Source organism: Barbatula barbatula (genome assembly GCF_947034865.1).
Source record: "Barbatula barbatula genome assembly, chromosome: 1".
Classification (NCBI taxonomy): Eukaryota; Metazoa; Chordata; class Actinopteri; order Cypriniformes; family Nemacheilidae; genus Barbatula; species Barbatula barbatula.
Window position 1 is genome coordinate 5,140,861 of NC_136766.1, and position 13,389 is coordinate 5,154,249.

At 41.5% G+C, this 13,389-nt stretch overlaps 1 protein-coding gene across 3 annotated transcripts in view; it reads left to right on the forward strand.

The window, feature by feature from the left end:
• Positions 1-6,122: 6,122 nt before the first annotated feature.
• ppargc1a (peroxisome proliferator-activated receptor gamma, coactivator 1 alpha) overlaps positions 6,123-13,389 on the forward strand; it is a 32,297-nt gene continuing 25,030 nt past the window's right edge. For all 3 annotated transcript variants that reach the window (XM_079462676.1, XM_079462678.1, XM_079462677.1), the window contains exons 1-2: positions 6,123-6,306; positions 9,277-9,456. In XM_079462676.1, the coding sequence (XP_079318802.1) occupies positions 6,259-6,306; positions 9,277-9,456 (228 nt within the window). In that variant the 5' untranslated portion in view covers positions 6,123-6,258. The remainder of the gene's footprint in view (positions 6,307-9,276; positions 9,457-13,389) is intronic.

Consider the following 13,389-nt stretch of genomic DNA (forward strand, 5'->3'; position numbering starts at 1 on the left):
CCCTGAACTGAAGGCCATCTGAGGTTTCGTCTAATAAAGCATTGTCGTAAGAGCCGTATGAGCCACGAGGCACGGGGGGAACATGACTAAATAAGTGGGTAAATAACTAAACTGGCAATTAGGAATACCCGACGAGTTACTGCAAGGAAAAGTGTCATTTAGTATGCAAATTACAACATAAGTAAGTGACCAGGAGTATAAGTGAATTAAAATGGAAATAGATGAAGAGATAAATGAATAAAACTGTTATGTAAGTGAGTTTGTATGTAAATGGGTGCATGAGTTTGGAGGAGGGAGTAAATAAATAGCTTAGTATGTAAATGAATAAATGGATGACTTAAACTAAAGGATTGGGAAAGGGGCATTGAGGGAGGAAGAGACTGGGAAGTGAATGAGTAATAAGTGAGTGAATGAGTTGTAAGATGAAATGCTTATTGCATTCTTAAAGCAGCTAGGGCTTTAGTCCGGCCACCAGAAAACACACATCAGCTTTGAATTCCATAACGCAAAACAAACTAGATTTGTACATCCACTGAAGGAAATGTCTGTGGGGTTTTTGGTCCCATGAAAACTTCCTAACAGGGTGGTTGGATGCCTAGGTGTAAGAAATAACAGTTGCTTAGTGGCCCAGATCGCAAGAACCCACTCTCAAGTCTCTCCCGTAATGTAAATCTACGGGATTTTGTTGTCTATCGTATCGACTGCCTGGTGAAAGTCCTGAAATAAATGGATCTTTTAGAAATAATAGCGCATGCGTCCTCACTACGACTATCATTTATGTTCAGATATACAATAAAGGTTGTGTTGTGCATGAAAGCATAATTGTTTTTTTGTTTGTTTAAAGCAATATGAATGATGATTTTTCCCTTAGCAAACACCCCTAAAACTGACAGATTGTAAAAAAATATGGCTCTGTGATTCCTACAGACTTAAAACACTGGGTTGTTTTAACTCATTGTTGGTAAAATATGGACAAAGTCAACCAGTGGGTTACTATGAATTAACCTATGTTAGTTAATAACCCAACGGTTTGTTTTCGTCCATGTTTTACCCAACAATGTGTTGAAACAAACCCTCAGAGTTTATGCTTGTGCATATTAACACATAGAAGTTGTAATTATTATGTAACATTAATAGTAATGTGAATGTCTCGCATATCTTCATACAAACATCCTCAGCATTTTTTCCAAAACGTTTCCGTTCGTTGGTCATTGTGACTGCTCTTGCATATCTCCGTTGTATCATCTTTCCCCGTGTCCAGATGATATGCCAATTACTCTCTAATTGCCTGCGTCATCTGGATGATAAATCCTGTTTACCGTACTGACAAGCCTGCCGGTGGTCTCTAGAGAGAATAAAGGGATGGACCTCCACAATGAGCGACTGTTTCTGAATATAGCCGTTATGGTGCCTAGAAATACAGCTGAAAAATTACTGAGCGAGTTTGGTTTAAAGTTGAGGGTCAGGTAAACAATTTCTGTTCTTTCACAATTCATTTGCAAGCAACTTTATCAAATAATATCTTGCTTTGTATTTCTTTATCTTTTTAAATGTTTAATGTTTTTGTACTTTACATTGTACGCAGCCCAGCTGAAAATACCTCGGCGAATGTCTCTGTTGATCCACTGTTAACCAACAAGAAAAGCGTTTACTAATTTAATTAGATTTCATTCATTTTTCCACAATTGTGGACATTTCTTTTTTCCAGTCATGCTGTCAGCTCAAAAATTTCACTGAAAACTACAAGCACCGAATCAGCCAACCATCTCTACCTTAATTACAAGGGAATTGTGGAGCTGGCACTTTACTGCATGACTGCTTTTGAGGCCAATTGGGCCACGACTCTCTCCTCTACTGCGTTTAAGAACCAAACCATCCTCCGTAGACTAGATAGATAGATATTTGTTAACCAAGACCTGGGAACTGCTGTGTAGAACATTACCGAAGTCAAAGAAACCCCATCTCACCGTGAAAATGGTTCTTGTAGTTATCCAGTCAGGGAAAATTTAATGAACATAAACCGCAGGCCCAGACAGTAATTCATACACGCATTCTGCATTTTCTTATGGTTAGCTTACTTGAAAGCCCTGTTTGTGTGGTAAATATGAAATGAAACAGCTTAAGGATCGCAGGAGGATAATGCGAATATTAGCAAACGAAGTTTCATCATTGTTTTTGTATAATATTCAGATTTTCTCAGTTCTAAATGGTTACATTACTGAAGTCAATAGATTTTTCTGAAGGTTTTTTATTCGTATTTCAGAGGTTTATCTGTTCAGGTTGGTGCCACTTTGATTCATCATCTTTTGACTTGAAAATTCGTCAATGGTTAATATCTTCCCATCCATTTTGTTTATGTTTCTTAACCATCTGTGACTTCTCTTTCTCATTTTAGGAAGCATGGGATATGCATGAAACGCAATCAACTGTTTTGTTTCTACCTTGAAACCCAGGTATGCTAAGACAGTTTGGGGGTGGTGTGGCATATAGGAGAAATTCCCTCTGTAAGGGGAAAAAAAAGGTGATGATACAGTCTTTTTTATGATTGTGTAAGGGCTTTCGGATTAGTTCCACCCCGTATGCAAGCCAACAGATCGCACGTTGACTTTCTCTTTCTGAAAATAATTAGGCTTGGGCAGTGAGCGTTGGGCAGTGCGCGAGTCTCTGATAACATGTCTACCTCTGCACCTCCGTCCTCTTTCACTATTTCACGATTCGATTTAAACATGGAGTTTCTTGCAGGCGCTGAGCTCGAACAGTGACCTAATTCTTCCCGACCATGCCGCCACTGCTGAGAGAGTAAACTCATCTTCTCACACAAAGGGAGTTCTAGTTCTAATCATACCAGGACTTCATAAGAACATTGGCTGACGCTTTTTCATCGCCTCCATTTTAGTGCCGATAACAAGTGTGGCGTTTCGGATGCCGCGGTTTCAATCGATTTAATTCTGTTTATTTTGGACGGACGTCGAACTGCCCAAATTGCGCGAAAGTCTTAAAATAAATCCAAGCGAACGGCGTGTCATTCCCGAGCTTGTAAACATGTTCTCACCGTCGCTCGTCTTTCTGCCAGACACGTGTTTTTTCCCATGCATCTTTCATGACTGCATAGTGATTCTAACATGCCTTAATAACAGACTCAGATGCAGGAGGAGTTTTCACATATGCTGTTCTGACAGCGAACCAGAGCTCTTTTTGCGTGACCGTGATATTTTTGTCTACAGGAGGCTTTGGTGTGTCAAGATTTCTCTCCGCAAAATATCGCCAGGCTTTCCTACTGAGCCCATACTCTTCTCTTGACTTATGTCCTTCGTGTGGATATGCTGTTGTGTTTCACCATTGTTATTTCCAATTTCATAGCTGAGCCCTGGCTAGCACGCCCCAGCCTTGCTATGCCATTTACTGCAATAATACACACCGGGCCCTCCAAGGTAGCAATCGGCCACACTCCAAACCTTCTGTGAAATGGCTGAATTCGTCAATAGAAAGGCTTTTGTTCTGATAGACTAGACTGAATAGCTTTCTTTGATTCCTCTCTCAAGATGACTTCCTTTCAGAGGAACTGTGTTCCATTTGCTGCTATTATTTTGGGTTTTATTGTATCCGTGGTATGTTGTGCGGTGATGCATTTTAAGTTAAGTGTATTTTAGAGGCTCTTATTTTCCTTCAAGTAGCTTTCATCTGGTTTTCTCAATTTGTGGAGGATGTCTTTGATAAGACACGTAACTTTGTCAAGTGAAGCTTACCAATAGAGGCATGTGGTCATCTGTTATTGATGATCCGAAGTTACTGATTTCCGAAGTGTTTTCCGGACTGCGTTTCGACAGTGCAATGTTTTTCACTTCTCTGTGAGCGCATTTCGACTGGCACATCTTTGAGTCTTTCGTTTATCCCTTTTAATTCTATCACTTCACTCTCTGGTTCTGATGCCAGATTTGACTTTTTGAGTCTATCTCCATATTTTTTCTGTTTCTGTTTAAAGATGATTCATCGCCTTCCACCATTTCCAATCTCCATCTGTGGCTAATTTCACTGGCAGTTGTGAGCACTGTTTTAAAAACATTGCCATTGTGCAAAAACATGTCATATGTTGGTTATGTTTGTTGTTTCCGTCTTTAAATCAAGTGTGAAACATTGTGGGTGAATTTCTTATAGGGCTTTGCACATATAAGCACAGATGCCTGCAAACTGCAAGGTAAGCTCCCAGGGTTTGCCCCAAATCTGCCTCCAAGTCCATGTTAATAAATGTTTTACAGTGCTGGTGTATACCCTTATCCACCACAGCTTTAATGTGCATTCCCAAGCACAAGTTTAACTTTTTACAGTATTTTTAAATATATCTAAGATGTGGTCATTTTGTATAGATATTTGATATATTTACAAGATAACATTGTATTATTTACGAACATGAAATGTTTGATGTGCTTAATACACTTAGAACGCTGTGACAAGTTTGTAGACTAGTTTTGTCTGGAAAAGGATATCTCTTGGAAACGTTTATCTATCGGTATCCATTTGAAGGAAATCAAAACATATATTTAGCTTGCTATTTCTTAATTGCCATAAAGAGAACAGTCCGATAATCTTTAAGGAGAGAGAGAGAGAGTGTATGTTGAATTTCAATTGCCATCCATCTCTGAAGTGGGCGGTCAACGGTGGTCGGGCTGCGGTTTGTTTTGACTACCTACAACGTCGTGTTTTCAGTTTTCTGTAAGCGTGTTTGGTACACATGATTTGTTGACACTGTACACATGGGCGGTGTTACGGGTGGGCTTCCTTCCTCAATATTTGAATACCTTTCCCTTTACGCATTCATGTTAGGTCATTCTTTTTGTCCCAGTTGAAGTCATCCGATTGGTCTTAAAATGCATACAGCAATGTTACGCGCAAACCCACCGCTCACCTTCCCTTACCGCAAATCACGCCAGATCTTCTGAAGCCTTCTGGTTGGAGCCACTTCGATTTCATAAAGCGCGATTGAAGTTTAACAATAACGACAACACTTTATTTAACATGAGCGTAAACGCACATCGCTCGACGGGTACGGAAGGCGTCCCGGCGGTTTTGGATTTCACAGTGTGCTTTGCGCACAGGTCCGGGCTGAACTCCCAGTATCCACTGACCCCAGAACAGCCCCTGACCGCACATCTCGTCGCCTACTGGGTTTGAGTGAGGGAGAAAATCCGCCTTGAGCGCCTTACATATTATCTCAAGCTGTTAGGACTCTTAAATCCAGCATGTTGCTCGGTTTGCGATTTCTCAATGTAGGGATGCGTGACTTAACGTTTGAAATGCGCAAGACGTGGACGGCAATGCTAAACGCGAAACTGCAATAAGTGAGCTCGGACCCGGTGTCAGTCTGCCGTATGGAAGACATCGTTTTCCCCATACAGCACCTCCCCTCACACACACACACACACACACACGGGTCTGTGAAATGTGAGCATTCGAGTAATGTCTCGGAGCTAAAAAGATTCACGGAATGGTTCCATCACAATCTTCACGGCATATCTACCGCGTTCTCGTCTAACCGACCCATGCATGTATCATATCTCATTTATTTACATTCTTTTTCGTTCGTAATGTTTGAAGATAAGCGACACCGCCGCAGATTTGTTTAATAAAGAGGCCTCTGGCGATTGTTTACGCCGGTGAAAGAAAGTAATTAGGATTAAAAGCTTCTTAAGAGGCGCAAATATAATTGCATGATATTATAAATACCAGCATATCTGATGCACGCGCGGATGGGTGAAAAGTCCCGACAGAGTCGTGAAATTGTGCCACGGCAGATTCCACTGACCTATGTGTGGCAGATTCGACTTTTAAACTGCGCTTCCCCCCCATTTGATCAGTATACGGTGCACTTTGAAAACATGTAACCAGACACGACGGGTTATAAAATGAACAACAACTAAAACACAGAAACAGGTTGCGCTACACGTCGCAGTCGTTACTATAGGGGCGCGCAGCGCACAGAGAGGTGCGAGCGGTTTTATAGTTGGGAAAGATTTACTATGCGCGTGCCACACCCCGCCCTCTTTATAGCACGTCATTGACGAGTAACGGCGAAGGGGAGTCACTCCCCTGCCTACTTTTAATAGCTTTGTCATGTGATGGAAAGCAGTTGTAAGACAGGTGCCCTCGGTTCATTGTGAGGGGCGCTTCCCTGTGTGAGCGCGATCCGGAGCGAGTGGATTTTGTCATTTTCCGCCGGTGATTTGTTTTTTGTTTTTTCGTACACCGTCATTCAGGGGCTGGATGGCGTGGGACAGGTGTAACCAGGATTCGGTGTGGAGAGAACTAGAGGTGAGAACTAGCTTTCCAGGGCTGGAGCGCATTTTGCGGAAAGACGGAGCGCCTGAGAACGTCCAAGTTACCGTTATATGAACACGCCCGATCCTATAATCTGCGCTGAAGATAGGAGAGCTCCGAACGCACGGGAAGATACCGGGTTGTGAGAAAGTCTAATATCATGGCAGAAATCGTGTATGCAATGGTTGATCTGGTTGTAGTGCGTGATCTTCTCGAGCCGTGTCGGAGTTGAACAGTGACGGACGTGGAGAATTGTGTTGACATGCCGGTGGATGGAGTGCGCTCGCTCGCTGGTACGCAGGTGATGATGAGACAGGTATCTGCTCCAGCGAGGGTCTAGTCCCACCACCGATGCGCTGGAATTACTAATATGTTCTCGCGTCAGGTATTGTACATTGAAACTTTTTCTTTTAGAAACAGACTACAGAGGGCTATGTGCACGCTATGCATGCGGAGCGCGTGCTGGAGGATACAGTACGCAGCATCTCATCGCAGGCGAAAATAGTATACACGGGTCTCAGATGGAAACGGTGGAGGACAACCTCGTTTACTTTTATTAGCTAAGCCCTCGTTGCAAAGAGCTTGCTTTTTTCTAACGGGAATTAAGACATTTTAGACGATAGTTTTAATATTGCTCTGCATGTCATTATTGTGTGTTGCCTCATACGAAAGTTAACGTAAAGCGTGTTTTATGCATCTATCTATCTATCTATCTATCTATCTATCTATCTATCTATCTATCTATCTATCTATCTATCTATCTATCTATCTATCTATCTATCTATCTATCTATCTATCTATCTATCTATCTATCTATCTATCTATCTATCTATCTATCTATCTATCTATCTATCTATCTATCCATCTTCATAAATCAACGTCTTTATGTTCGGTCGTTAAAACTTTTCTTTACTCGTATTATTCCCCAAAACATCGCTAGGCACCCGTCTGGCTTGCAAGCTACGCGTGTGTCGTATTGCTATACACGTTTTAATGTTAGTTGAATGTCTCGGAGCATAATTCCACGTACACGCATCAGCAAATTGCTTTTCGGCTTAAATTCTATTCACATCAGTCCCATGTGCCATCGAGTAGCTCTGCGTGTCCTCGCGGTTAAGCCTATCTCTATTTTTCAGAGAACAGGGACATGGACTTAGACCACGCAGACGTTGCTTTCCGTTTTATCAGGTGCGCTTTATCGCTACCTTAGATGTACCCGGTTTCCATAGCTTGCCCGGCGACAACAGGATTTGTGTCATAAATAAATGCAAAGACATAAAATCAGATACCAGTGTATGGCATGCGATTCTCTTATATTGGTTCATTTCTTTGACTGCTGGGACAGTGCGATGCTTTCGTGTCTGTCCTGCAACAGACTGTTAGGATTTGGGGAGCAGTACATATCAATAGTTATAAGTGCGCACCAATGGAAACGCATTTCGAAGATTGTACAAAATTAGATTAAAATCAAAAAAATACTTTAGTCACACAAACAGCACTCCACAGCACCCTCCTCCGACTGTCAAAACTCTACATAGACCTGTGCACGTCGATTTTCTTTTAGATTTGTGTAGCCGACACTTTGTGTCTATTACAAAATACTCATTGACATTAATGCAGTGGGAATATTCTGGCCCGGCGGAGGGCGTGGCTGTCGCGTTCTTCCCTTCGACGCCCCGCCTCCTCCGCAACCAATCACAGAATTGTATGTTTACCTTTTGATGATGTTCCGGTTTCCGAAACAGCAGATACAAAGTTACTTATGTGGCTTTTCATCTTTTTTGTCTTCATTAGGTTTTTGTCGGGCGGATTTTTTTATATCTAATAGCAACCATAGAAATATAACGTTATCACCTTTGTGACACCTGTACAGTTGTTGGATGTGTTCATTGAACCCACAGGTGCAGAGCTTTGGAGGATGGTGAATGCTGTAGGGCAATATACATGTTGTGTGTAAAGAAGGAAATGTTGATCAAATTAAAGTGTGTCAGTGTTTTCCAAGGTACTGTTTTAGTTATTTTCATGCTCAACTAGTTGGTTGAGGTTCAGCATTTCTTATTATACGTTTAACACCTGAATAATGCTGGCAGATGCGTGCTCAATGAATGCTTTGGCAACTGCGTTCCTTTTGTAACATTCTATTGTCTTGAATGGCAGACTGCCCGAACTGCCATATTGCCTCCTAGTCAGAATGATTCTTTCTTTAATTTAAAATTCATCTAATTTAGATGTTATATAAAATATCAACGTCTCCTCTTCAAACATCCATGTATTTGCAAAATGTTACTTATTATGACGTATCTATATTGTTGGTGGTTCTTATTGCTGGATTTTTTTATGAAGGCTAAAAAAATGAGACTGCTTTCCAGGGAGCTCACTATCTATATAGACTAGGTATGTTGGTCCCACCCAAAGAATCATCTTATAACTTTAAGATATCTGATTTTTGCTTATTAGGAAATTGAGCAGCTATGCTTCCAGGTAAACTCTCAAAAGAGTTAAACTCTACATTAACTCTCAAAAGACGGTTTCGTCTTAACAACGTAAACTAACGTTACAGCACATGCGCACTTTTGTGAACCCAACTTAACTTCCGGTACAGATTCACAAACAATAGAGCGCTGTAGATTAGTTCTGATAACAATCAAAAGAAACTGAGAAGAACTTATTTGTCTCTCCAATATTTTTATTATTTGTTTGTTTAAATGCGACAAACTACAGGACACATGCAACAAATTGTTTATTTAATAAAATGAACATACAACAAATCATTAATCTAATACAATTATTATACAGTAACGTAATAATACAAATGAATATTAAATTAAATATGAATAGTTATATTATTAGACGCTAACCACACACAGACTGGAAGTAAACTGGGGGTAAGGCACGTGCCCGTCCGATGAAACGGTCTACAAAGATGTATAATAAACACACTTCTTCAACTCCTTTCTCTTCCAGTGTGCTGCCTTGGTTGGTGAAGACCAACCCCTTTGCCCTGACCTGCCTGAGCTTGATCTTTCTGAGCTGGATGTCAGTGACCTCGATGCAGATAGCTTCCTGGGTGGACTCAAGTGGTACAGCGACCAATCAGAAATAATTTCCAGTCAGTATGGCAATGATGCGTCAAACTTCTTTGAGGTAAAGATGCTCATTTATTTTTTTTATATTATAAATATGCTGTCTATCTCCCGTGAACGTAGATACACAGTCTTGCATTTATTGTGAGTGTTGAATTTGTCAAAAGCTGTCAGCCAGTGCTGTTCATGAATGATGTTTTACAAATTTAGAAGGTAGAAATAAGCATGCTTGGGTTTAGGAATTACGATAAGCACCCGACCTTTGTCCCTTGTTTAAGTTCTGCTGTTGTATCTTATACTCAAGCAGTCGTTCCTACAGCGCTGCACAATTCGTCTCCCTTATCAGTTCAGTTTAAATATTTTTTTCCTACGGAGTTGATGGTTTGAATCCGTTTGATAAAATATAAAATGTGCGGCGCTCTGGATCCAGTATGATTTGAGAACCTCTGGTCTAAATATGCAACTTCTAAACCAGGTTGTCCCTGTCCAGTGTTGTCTTGTTGAAAAAGGAAGAGGTAAAACTCGAAACCTGTTACACTTGCACTTCTCCGTCACTGACACAGAAAGCAAAGTCCATAGGAAAAGAATTGGGCCGGCTAAAACAAAGCAGGCAGAGCTAGGACTGGTTCATTATGTCTTATCTGAGCAGATAGAGAAGAGAAATGATAATGCCGCATTACTCTGAGTGGTGGGAAATATAGTGCAGGGTCTGTCACAAGGGCACGTTTTGGTGTTTTGTGTCATGGTGTGAAAGGGCGCGGTGTTCTTGCACATTCCTATAGGGTTATGTGGACCATGTATCATGTGGCGTTGAGACCCCTAAAGGATGGTTTTAAGAGGTCCAGCAATAACAGAACAAGACTGGATAAAAATAGTATTGCGTTTGGGTGATGTGAACGACGGTGTCCACAGATAAAGTGAGAATGAATTTTCAAGCATTTATTTACCCCATGTAGTATACAATCCATATTAGCTTTTCTTTTGTGAAACTCAAGGGATGCGAGGCACAATATTCAAGCACTCTTTTCATGCAACTAATATATTAGTCTAAAGACAATTACAGACATGACATGAGTTTGAGTAAATGATAATCACTTTCATTTTTGGGGCAACTTTAAACACAAGGTGGTAAAGGCAGTTCCTCCTAGATCAGAGTTGGGACATGATGTGCCAATATGCATTTTTGATACTGGCCTATGTGGGTCAGCACACCGCCCAAGAGCAGAGTGAAGACAGATTAATAAATGGCCAGCTCTTTTGCAAAGCTAGTTTTTCATCCTTCCTCCGCACTCACCTGAACCCCTGGCAATGTTTTCTTAACCTGTCTGACTGCAGTATAGTAATGGGGGGCCTGGCAACTCGTCTGATCTCACACACTCGAACGGCCATGCAAAAACCAACGGCCGCACACGGATGACTTAAAGATGCTAAAAAAGACAATTACATTTATGTATTGATTGAACCGGTATTAAGGATGGCTTACATATACACAGTCAAGCCACACAAACTTGAATTCACGCTTATAAAACTTTTCTTATCGTTACGATTCATTATTTCCTGTCGCACACTTTCTTGACATTTTGTACATGATGTTCCACTATTGCAGGGCCGTGGGGGCCAAGCCGGCAGGCAGATGAAAATGAGCGATAGGAGCGGACAGAGAAATGCAGCCTAGAGATTTTGCGTGATGTGACGGCTTTTGCCTTTTAGTGGCAGTTCAGTCCTAGTTATCAAGCCCATTTCAGGGGCTAAAATGGATCTCTGGAGGTGGGGGCCAACAGGCAGCCTGCTCTGCCCCTGGGAGAGAGCCTGACAGCCCGGTCAGCCTGTCACCGCCAGCTCTTCTCATGGGAACAGGGCCGTGGGGAAGTTAGAAGCACTCAGTCATGTTACACTATGGTTTGGGTCAAATAGATTTGCGCTTTTAGGCACTGGTCACAGGTCATCCAGGGTTGCTACATAGTGTGCCCTTTGCAGGACCTAAATAAAACAATTACTTTTTAAATTTTTCATTTGGATGCTTTCCTTTCTTTTCAAAGGAATATCTTTTGAAGCATTGTATCGGTAGCACTTAGTAGGCTATTTTAAGACATGTTGGTACCATGGCATAAACAGCCACGAAAAAGATTAGTTTTTTCTGAATGTACTTTTTATAGGTTTGTGTTTAGGTAAAATGATCGTTTTTAGTTGTCTACTAACAATATTTCTCCCAAATTCCAAATAAAAGAATGTTTCTATTTGCATTTATTTACAAGAAATGAAAACAGGAGAAAAATGTTAAAACATCTATTTTTCAGACCTCAAAGACTGCAAAGAAAACAAGTTCACAAGAGTAAAGATAAGATTTGTGTTATACGTGAACCTTGATTTACAGTTTTCATGTGTCTTCTAATGCCGTCAGTCTTTCACATTGTATGACTTTGTCACTCCTGAGGTTTGAATTTATTGAAATTCAACAGACACTGGACTGGAATGGCCATAAGACTTTCCTGTAGCTCAGTGGGAAGAGAATGGAGCTAACAACGCCAAGGTCATGAGTTCGATGACCCAGGGGATCGCACATACTTGGAAACAAATGTTTAGGATAAAGCAATGTAAGTCGCTTAGGATAAAAGCATCTGCCAAATGTAAATGTGAGACATCCAGAAATGCTGAATAAATACAATTTGGAATGATCTCTTAATTTTGTCCATGGCGGTATGTGCTACAGTCTAAAAAATGCTGCGAAGGGACAAACCCAAGCGTTGGGTTAAATTAGCTCAGAAAATGTTTATGTTTGACCCAAAAATCGGTTAAAACAACCCAGCATTTTGGGTTGAAACAACGCAGCATTGGTTGCTTTATTACCCAGTGGCAAGGTTTGTGCCTTTTTGACCCAACGCTATGCTAGTGTGTATGTTGACTATGGTATTTATAAAGAGTACTATGGTATGCAAAAAGTGTCATTTGAAATAAACTGGTTAGATTACGTAGAGTTATGCAGAGTTTTGAACAAGCAGCAAAATGACAGAAAAACGTCATTTTAATACAGAAAAAGTTTAAAAGCTACACACTGATGATGAAGTCAACGTGTAGTCACCAGAATTAAATCGTTAAATCGAGCAGTTCAGCGCAGCTCTGCCCTCATCTTCAGCAGCTCTGTGACCAAAACACGGTAAAGGGCACTTAAGCAGAGCTCCGGGCTCAATACTAACTTTCCCACCTTGCTCTCTCATTGGAGCCTTCACGTGTAGCGTGGTAAACATGTGATTCGAGTACAGCATGCTGACTTTTTGGATGGCCTTTAGCTTTGAATCCAGGCAGGAGTTCTCGCTGTTCTCTCTTCTGAACGGACGATGTGTGGAATGGAGCACTCCCTGACTCCAAGTGATTGCCGCAGCCTTTATTTTAAGGGCACTTGACACCAAGTCAAAATAACTCCCAGTTAAGGGCCGTACTGTATTAGGTCATCCAATAAGGGCTTTGCGGTGGGGTCGTGTGATGCTTATATCCAAACACGAAACTATGCTGCCAGCAAGAGTTTGGAATTACAACATGTCGTCGTGGGGTGAAAGCACTGGCTGTGCTCTGTAAGGTGACCACAGCTAGTGATGACCGGCTAAAACTTTGACCAGACATTGACCTCCTTGCCAGCTGTTGGGCATGAGCCAAAGTGGGTGTTGGGGGTTGGGAAGCGGACGTCTACGCGCCTCAGCGTCACTGCAGATTAATCACCGAAATAAATCTCACACACACATACACACATGCATGTAAACAGTGGCCGTTCGCTCCTTGCCTGTCTGGTAATTTGTAAATCTATCAAACAGCCGTCGCCGCCCGCTGAAACCTGGCGCTACGGCAGGGAAAAGTGATTGATAAAATTGCTCCGTTGCATTCCTGGATCAAATGTACATATCTCCGAAGACAGGAAAACACACTCATAAGCACATCCGCACAGAGGGACGCGCACACATAGAGGTAACGGTGGCTGCTGATGGCTTCGCATTTTTAATTT